The sequence below is a fragment of the Rhagoletis pomonella genome, unplaced genomic scaffold (assembly GCF_013731165.1).
Source record: "Rhagoletis pomonella isolate Grant_MI unplaced genomic scaffold, Rhpom_1.0 Rhpom_scaffold_03112, whole genome shotgun sequence".
NCBI classification, from domain to species: Eukaryota; Metazoa; Arthropoda; class Insecta; order Diptera; family Tephritidae; genus Rhagoletis; species Rhagoletis pomonella.
Window position 1 is genome coordinate 15220 of NW_023461664.1, and position 8866 is coordinate 24085.

General features: G+C 37.7%; 1 protein-coding gene across 1 annotated transcript; it reads right to left on the reverse strand.

Annotated features, from left to right (window-relative positions):
• Positions 1 to 3193: 3193 nt before the first annotated feature.
• On the reverse strand, positions 3194 to 7786 carry LOC118753963 (serine protease snake-like). The gene is made up of 8 exons (XM_036488836.1): positions 7646 to 7786; positions 7334 to 7555; positions 4444 to 4520; positions 4223 to 4344; positions 3988 to 4140; positions 3836 to 3930; positions 3595 to 3755; positions 3194 to 3442 (listed from the first exon to the last, which is right to left on the reverse strand). Exons 1-8 carry the CDS (start codon positions 7710 to 7712, stop codon positions 3272 to 3274), a joined length of 1068 nt encoding a protein of 355 aa, XP_036344729.1. The 5' UTR covers positions 7713 to 7786; the 3' UTR covers positions 3194 to 3271.
• Between the last annotated feature and the right edge of the window lie 1080 nt (positions 7787 to 8866).

Genomic DNA, 8866 nt, shown 5'->3' on the forward strand with positions numbered 1-8866 from the left:
AAGTTACAAACGAGCTTATTACTGCATCTAGCTCAAGTTAACCTGATTACAGGAACGCAGACGTAAGAGGTGGGTGAATGTGAAGGACTTTGTTTTCATTATGGCCGTTTTTTTGTGTGGCGATGAAACGCGGACGCCGTTCAATAAGAAAGAAAGCTTTGTAGGCTTTCTGGAGATCTATTCTATGCAAGGATCATAAATTTCCGCTGAAAACACCTTAGATTCTGCACCCATGAAGAGCAAGAGTTTAATGTCTTTGCTTTTAACCCATATTTTTTTCGAGTGTATCTCACTGACGCATACATGTAAGAGATGAGCTTGCATGTTTATCAGTTGTAACTGGTTTTCGCAACGATGTTGGTTTTATCTATTTGCGTAGATCTGTGCTTTATTTATTACATATTAGCTCTGATCCAATACTTTTCGTGTAAAATCCTGTAAAAATGTCAAACAGCAAAATTACTCTCTGAAGTGAGAGTAAAGAGTGAGTAACAACAAAAAGTACGGGAACAAAAAAAGCATTTTTTTTCCCGTAAAAACGTCAACCTGTGATCGCTTGACATTTTTCATGATTTTATCAGAAGAAAAAGTTCGGCTAAAATCTTGCAACGTCATTATCTACACAACTCTCCAAAAATCGCTCATTTGCAGGATTCCTGCAAGTTCGTGTAAGAACCTGTAAGTTCATGGAGTACTGGATCAGAGCTATTATAAAAGGAGATATTTTACCAATGTGCTTCAATTTATGCCGATTCCAATGCCAATCATATCATACCAGGCACAAAATAAATGTATTAACTAATTAAGAATTAATAGCAAGCTTATTTGCTAGCAGCCACCGCGACCGAAAAATGCCTCCATGCATCCTTTGTCGACGGAAAATATAAATTAAAGTTATTTTCCAAAAACGGTCGTCCATCTGCAGACAACCAGGTGTGCTTCTGTCACGAAAAAGCTTCTCATAAAAAATCATTTACCATTCCCTTTTTCAGTTTGGCCGATGAATGTGCTATAAGAAATATTGTTATTGTTGTTTGTAGCGGCTTTACTATGTAGTACCTAGTTCGGTTAGTCTATCAGTCTTTGTCTCAAGCTCAAATAACTTGGAAAGCCTAGAAAACTCACTTTTTCGACCGCGTCAATTCAGCGGGAAAGAAGTGTAAGGAAAGCTCATCGTAATTGACTCTGCTTCATGTAATTGACTGTTCGGGTTTTCCGTGCGGTTCTTGGTGACCAAACTGACGTTGTATGATTTAGAAGCCACCTTGTATACTGTAAAAAACGTTTTGTACTTTGTACAGAAAAAGTGCAGTAAAGAAGCGACATAGAGCATAAATATAGTCGTAACAAATGGGGGTAAGACATCTCTGCATGGGATCCCTAGTTCAATTTTTCTTTGTCTTAAAAGTGTGATCTCTTAACACTACTGACGCTTGTAGACCACTCAGACCATTCGCCGTCCACTTTTTTAATTCCGGAACGAGAGACAATGTCTAAACAAGGCTGCGATGTTGTGTGGCTTCCGTTCTTGGATTGCAGTTATCAGTATACTGTGTTAACTAATGAAGACCGTTCAGGCCATAGAGTATGAAAGGGCAACTTTGCCTTGGAAAAAAGGGGTTCATATACATACCTGATGACCTAGATTAGATTAGATTTAGAGGAGGGAGCAGGTCACCTAGCTACCGCGACCGAAACGATCTATTGTAACAAACCTCTATTCGACTACATGTGTTCTTTGATCACCGCATTGCTAATAAACCGCGCGAGGGTCCTGGGCCTATGAATCCCCGTACAGCCCCTTTTCTGCGCAGCGCCGCTCTGCGGTCCGAGTGTATGTAGATGTGTTTTTTCTCTGCCAACGGTGGAAGTACGTGTCTTGCGAGCCTTGCTCATCCAACTAGCCTCGCCAATCTGACCGGCGAACACAATCCGGGGGCATATGTTCCCCGTGGTACCAGGTTTGAGTCTCTGGTAAGACTTCCGAAAGCCGTAAACACTTCTACCAGTTGAGCCTCCACCGACTCAGGACTAGTAGCCTTTGACTGGGGCCCCGGGGTCGTTACATCCGTAGCTCCGCTTCCTTGCTGTAAACAGAAGAACCTCATTCTTGATTACAATGTGTGGGCAGCCAGGTTAAGAAGTACCTCCAGAGCCGCGGTTGGTGTTGTTCTCATCGCGCCAGTGATGCCAACGTAGACTAGTCGTTGTAGCTTACTGAGCTTGGCCTGCGTGGACTTCAATTCTGCCTACTGCCACCAGACGGGCGCAGCATAAGTTAGAATAGGTTTGGAGATGGCATCATATATCCACCTTGCCTGTTTAGGTTTGATGCCCCAGTTCCGCCTACATTAGTTTCCGGCAGGTCCAGATAGAAACCCTGGCGTTTTGAATAGTTTTATCTAGGTGCGGATTCCATGAGAGCTTGTCATCATGGATAACTCCTAGATATTTGATGGCCTAAGGGCAGAACAGATCTTTAGTTGGCTTCATCCATCGCAAGAGTTGCACCCAACCGAAATGGAGTGCGGATAGAACCATCTCTGGTATAAAAAACAGAAACAGCTTTCGCAACCGGGATTAGAGCCGGATAAAAATATAGGGCATTTTTTGAAGACAGCTGCCAACCTTTTCAAAGTTAAAATCAATTAATTAATAAGTTAAGCAAAATTTTACAACAATGTAGCTGCCAAGCGAATGGGGCTCAGCCACGATTTACTTCAAAAATTATTTTTAAGAGGGTTGCTGCTTGTTCAAAAATTCAAAATCTATTAAATCAGGGAGTAAAATAAAGTATTTTAATATGGCTTTCAAACGAGAGAGATTCAAGAAAGCTATAACTCAAAAATATTTTTGAAGAGCGTTGCCACCACAAATTCAGAATCGATACAATTTACAAGTTCAATTAAATATTTTAATATGGGTACCAAGAAGGAGAGGTTTAAGAAAGAAAGCTTTAGGTAAGCTTTATTAATATATATATATTTTTTTTTTGAGAATAGCATAACGTTACCAGTTGGATGAGGCACACACATATTTATAAACGGTTGTGCTGAGATTGAAGGTCGCACTTACATTTAAACCGTTCCGAAAAATCAACAAAAATTGAAGATTAGATATGTGTGTATGTACATATGTATTATTAAAAAATTTGGCAATGCATAAAAGCTTTTTTCAGCTATATATTCGAATGTTTCCAACTTGTTTTTTTTTTTATAACTTTTATTATGTATAAGTACTTAAGTATGTGAGAGCTTAAACAAATATATTTCTACTTATAAACCTTTTCCTCAATCCAATCATAATATTCCGAAATGCGTGTATAAATTCCGGGGGTGCCAGTACCACATCCGATGCCAAAAGAGGTTACACCCACAATATAAGCTATCCGACTGTAACCTTCTATTTCCTCATGTCTTACGAGTGGGCCACCGGAGTCTCCCTAAAATATAAAAATCAATTAATTAAAAACTGCAATCTTTTTAATATAAAATCTACATACATATATAGCTTAAACTACTGTTGGGAGTCATATGCAGTAAAATAACGACACCTCTGAAGTACGACGATAAACATAAGAGATTTTGCTCTCACCTGACATGTGTCTCGTAATTTTTCATGATCTTTAGCACACAGCTGCGTAGCTATTACAGCTGACCTCAGCAAGTCTTCATCCTGTTCATAATAAGTATTACATTTTTCGTTCGTAATTGTAGACAAACTCGTTTTCATTAAGAGCGGTGAGGAGGCGCCAGCTTTGATACACAGATAGTGGGTTAGAGAGAGAGAGAGAAGGATAATAAAATTCATATTAAATGCTCTTCTCTAATCTTACCAAATTGTGTATCCCCATAACCTATAGCGGTGAGCTGCTCCTCAGCCAATGACCCATACCAGATGCAAGCTTTAGCCACTTGGGGTATTCCGCTGCTACAAAGGAATATTTTATTATTCACACGATTGGTAAAAATCAGAAGCACAACTTACAAATATCCTTTTGTCATACGAATGAGCGCTATGTCATTGTAAATTGCTGGGTATTCATAATTTGGATGTTCAATAATCTGATCGATATCATAATCAGTCGCAGTGGTACTATTCAAATCGAATCCGCCTGGACGCACCACAACAGGCGGATCACTTGCGCGAAAGAAGAACAGTAATATAGTGTAAATCCATACACATACGTTTTTGTTATTTTGAAATTCGCCTAAGTATTTACCTAGAGTGGTAGAGACAGTGCGCAGCTGTTAGCAAATATCTGCTGTCGATTAATGTTCCACCGCATCTGTAAGCTATGCTCTCTGTACCATTTTGATCTCGAACTCGCCAACCTATAGCAGCCTGCATACAAAGAAAACTAGCTTTGTATCTTAACTTACTACCACGAATATTTTTTTAGAGCCAACTATTTAGTATTTGTGTCTATTTTAAACCACTCACCATGTATGGAAATTCGTTGGGCTTCGCCACCACACCAAATGTGATAAATCCATAGGGCGAATGAGCTTCTAGACATGCTGTAAATATGTATATTAGAATGATACGGCACTATTAAAGTTTACCCATGAAAAGGAATGTAAGTATTTTTGCATTTCGCAGTTAAAATTTATTTTGAAGCTTATGTTGAAAAAAAAAATGTAATTAAACTAGTCACAGAGTTCAAAAATATACTTTGGAAAATTGTAAGCTTTCAGAAAAGTTAGCACTAAAATCGTGTTTTAAATGAGAGTGTTACTCTTTGCGATCCAAGTTTGAGTAACATCCGAATAATAGCAAACACTTTTTCTTATAGCGGTCGCTCCTCTACAGGCAATAAAAAAACCTCAAAGCGATTTTGGTCGTGTTCAATAAGGAACCACCTCTTCTACTTCTTTGAAATTTAACAGGGACGCGTTTGTAGAGGAACGAATGCGTTAATTGTTTGCTTGAAGATGTGAAATAGTTCGCCTTATCTTCGTTCACACCCAGACTCATTAGCTTTGCTTCCACATCCAACTTGGAAAATTCGAAACAGACGGTACGTACGCCAGGCCGGAGGATCTCATAATTGTTACTGAGTAATTTTTTTCTGCGGCTGTTAGTACCCTCTTAAACATCTGATCAACGAAATTACCCGAAAGGGAGTGACCTTGTTAGAAACCTCGCTTGGTACCGAAAAGCTTATGTTCGTATTACTTTCGCGGATATCGCTTTGGAACGTTGTCTATCTATCGACGGTGGCCTTAAAATCGACCGAGAGAAGATAGGTGTCGATCTTTTACCAGCGGGTCTTTCTCAAGACTTGGGGTTCGACAGATGCCTTGTCTATAATGGATTTACCAGGACAAAAGCCAAACTAAAACTACACAATCAGTTCCTTGATAGTGGACTTTAGCCCTTGATCGGTTGACAAACTTCCGAAAAATTACCTGCAAACCATTCTGGGAGAAAAACTTGTAACTTCTTGTACGTGATCGATTTCCAGTAGATTCGGGTAAAAAATGGTAATTTCGGACTCGCACGAGATCGCAGCTTTTGATGGAACCTCTATCCTTTGTTAGTTGCTTTTACATTTAAATGACTATGTAGCTTGTGTGTCCTGGGAGAATAATTTCCCTTGGTAAAAAATTGCCGTAGTTTCGACTTTATTTGTGTAGCAGGGGTTGATTGAAAGAAAACTGAATTTAAAACCATTCGTCAGTTTGAGCCTTTGCCACCTATAGTTAATCGAAATTTTTGTTATGTGGTCTTAATTTCTAGAGAGAGAAAATTACGTGATACGTCAGGCGGTATAAGCTGAATGGGACACAGAGTACGTTCACGTATGTCATAATCCGAAAAACAAAAAATATATTTTTACGTGACGAGAAGTACGATATCGTACGTGACGATTCGAGCCCTGGATCATTCCATCTTTCAGATCATTTATCATTAGGGTGAACTATTCATTTATGGAACATATTTTTATTTGCTGTGCAAGAAAAGTTCGCCTCTTATGTCTTTCGTTGACTTACATATCGATGGCTGAGTGGAAGATCGACCTATCTCGGCAGCCGGTTCGAAAACTCCCTATCTGAGAAAATTTTTCAACGACGCTCTATCTCAAAAAACTTTTCAAGAACAGAAGAGTTACCATTTCAATCAATTTTTTTTTTAATTTAAAAAACTAGCGAAAGGGCAGTTAACTACTATAGGAGTTCATATCAGTGATGTTGCGAATATTTGCATTCGCATCATTTTACACACTCGAATTCGACACTCCCATTCGCATGAAATGATACGAATGTTTTGTACGAATGTACGACAAATTGGCAGATCTGGCCCGTAAATATTTGTTCAGTGCAGCCGGCCTTATATACGAGCCTCTAAGAAATCGCTTCATGGGAGAAACGGCAGCAAAATTACTTTTTTTGAAATACAGTCAAACTTCTATTACTCGAACTTCTATAACCCGAATTTCTCCATAATTTGAATAAAAATTTTGGCAAATGCAAAGTCGAACAATTTAGGGGAAATCCCAAATTATGCACTTGGTTTTGTTGCTTTGGATTTTTTTTTCAGCGAATCTCTTATTCTATTCGGGGAAGTACTTATTTGCTAAGCAAGTGCTTTTTTTCTTTTTGACCTTTCTTTGTGTAACGTTGTTAATCAGTTTGAATAGTATCTGCGTATAGTAAAGACTAAATTTTAGCATGGCGTCGGAACGTGTTTTAGAGTGTTTGTCTACTGAAGAAAAATTTTGGCAAATCAAAAAAATTGAAAGTGGGAAAAAGAATGTTGTGTGTGAACTCCAAAAAAAACGGAATTAATGGGATTATTTTAACACATACCTCCGATGCCAAACTTAACCTAAAAATGCCTTAAAAATACCACAAATTCCATCATTATTATATAAGGTTATGTTAAAAGTCGCAAATATGAGCCAATTGTTAGTTGCTCCTTTCTAGTGAACAGGTTGCGCGCATAGGCGGTGAGCGCGCATGGTTCACGATGCGTGCGCGCTGTGACAAATGTTGCTGTAAGTCAAAAATCGAAAAGATCTAACAAATTTTTTGTTTTACAAATATTTTCTTCAATAAATGCAGCTTTCGAAAATATAAAGGAAACGAAAAACACTCACTGAGAACATATTTTTAATGCGACTTGAATATTTATAAAAGTGCTTCAAGCGCTACAGCTTGGTTATTGGGTAAGTGATAATATTTTTTATTCAGTTTAAAACAAAAAATACATTGCCTAGTAATAGCCTTTAATCAGTTAACTCAATAACCATGTGAACATATTTTCTTTTGGTGTGTTTGAAAAAAGATGAACGAAAAAAAGATTAACGCAAAAAATCTTGGCTACTTACACTGGTAGAGTAAACGATGCTTCTCCGGCTCATCTCGAAATGCGCAACAAATAAGCGTAATATTACCATCCTGACAATACCCCTCACACTGGGTTTTCTGCTTTTCGGTTAGTCTTTGCATATCCTTTTTCCTGTAATAATAGCCTTTAAAGTTGCGCGGCGTATAACATTCCTGAGTATCATAACAGCATTCGGTTAATTGTAGATTTTCTAAAAATACCGCTGAAATGGCACAAGACAATCAAACTCGTAAGTGATATGGCTGTAAAAGTTTATACATATTTTTTTTGTTTATCCATAATAAGTATTTACCCAGTATTAGTATTTGAATGCTTATAAAAATTGGCAGGCGGCTTGAGTTCGCACGCAAGCGCATCATCTTCCCTCAAAATGTTGACTACTTTGTTGCGAAAACAAAACTTGAATGTAAAAATGCATTCTGTTCTCTAATTACTGGGCTACTTGTTATGAGCAGTGTTGCCAGAACTTTTTGGGCCGACCGGCTAGATTAGCAAAAAAAAGCGGCTAAAAACGGCTAAAATGTTTTAGTGAAAATTCACATGCTTTATTTAAATAAATCGCAAGAAACGAAAGACTAGTTAACACCATTAATTTATATCGAGTGTATATTCTTCATCATCAAATGAATCACTATTGTATATATCACCTGAATTCATTAATTTTAAGAGATCGTCATATACAGTAAAATTATGGCAGCATTTTTCTTCACGTTTTAAACCGTATCTTATATATAAAATAGCGTTTAACGTTTTAACGCACATTGGATTTCTTTGCTTAGTTTTTATTATATTCATTGAACTAAATATTCGCTCTACTTCTGCATTACTTATAGGCAAAACAAGAAAACTAAAAACTAGGTTGGAAAGGTCAGCAAAAGGGTTTTCTCCTAGGGCATTTCGAAATTGATAAACTTCGGCCCAAAATTTTACAGTTGAGTCTAAATTACTCCAGGTATGTAACGTTAACCGTTGCCATTGCATCTCTATGGATGTTATTTCGTCGGCATTATATTTGTGTCTTTGTTGCTGTAGTTGAACAAATACTTTTGACTTAATTACTTTTAATGCATTTCCAACCGAAAAAAGTCAATTTTTTTAGTGTGGCAATATTTGTAGGGAGGCGTTGGCGTAGTTCCTTTATTAAAGTGATAATAAAATAGCGACCATTTTCTCGAATTATTTTCTCGGCTTCGTGGTCAAAAGCGTTTGTGCTTACTTTTGTTTTTTAAATACTCTTCAAAACTGTGATAAAACTGAGGAAATGGAGCAAGGTATGGTTCCAACGGGGAGCATATAGGATCAAATGTGTCCGCGCTAATAACCACTAGGGGGGCATAGATGCGAAAGTAAAACATTGAGTTCATTAAAAATCTTCATTGGGTCTGCATTATTGCTTTCGAACAACTTGTTTACTTTTTGCACCTGAAAATTAGGCAAATAGTAAAATCGGCTAAAAACGGCTAACTTTTTTTTTACAAACCGGCTAACAAATCGGCTGCCGGCTAGATCGAAT

Bases quoted from the DNA above. Each gene is read 5' to 3' on its own strand.
- LOC118753963 (XM_036488836.1), bottom strand. From the start codon at position 7,712: ATGATGCGCTTGCGTGCGAACTCAAGCCGCCTGCCAATTTTTATAAGC. The intron at 3,756-3,835 runs GTAAGATTAGAG...TGTGTATCAAAG, and splicing joins TTATGGGGATACACAATTTG to CTGGCGCCTCCTCACCGCTC. The intron at 3,443-3,594 runs GTGAGAGCAAAA...TTTATATTTTAG, and splicing joins AATTACGAGACACATGTCAG to GGAGACTCCGGTGGCCCACT.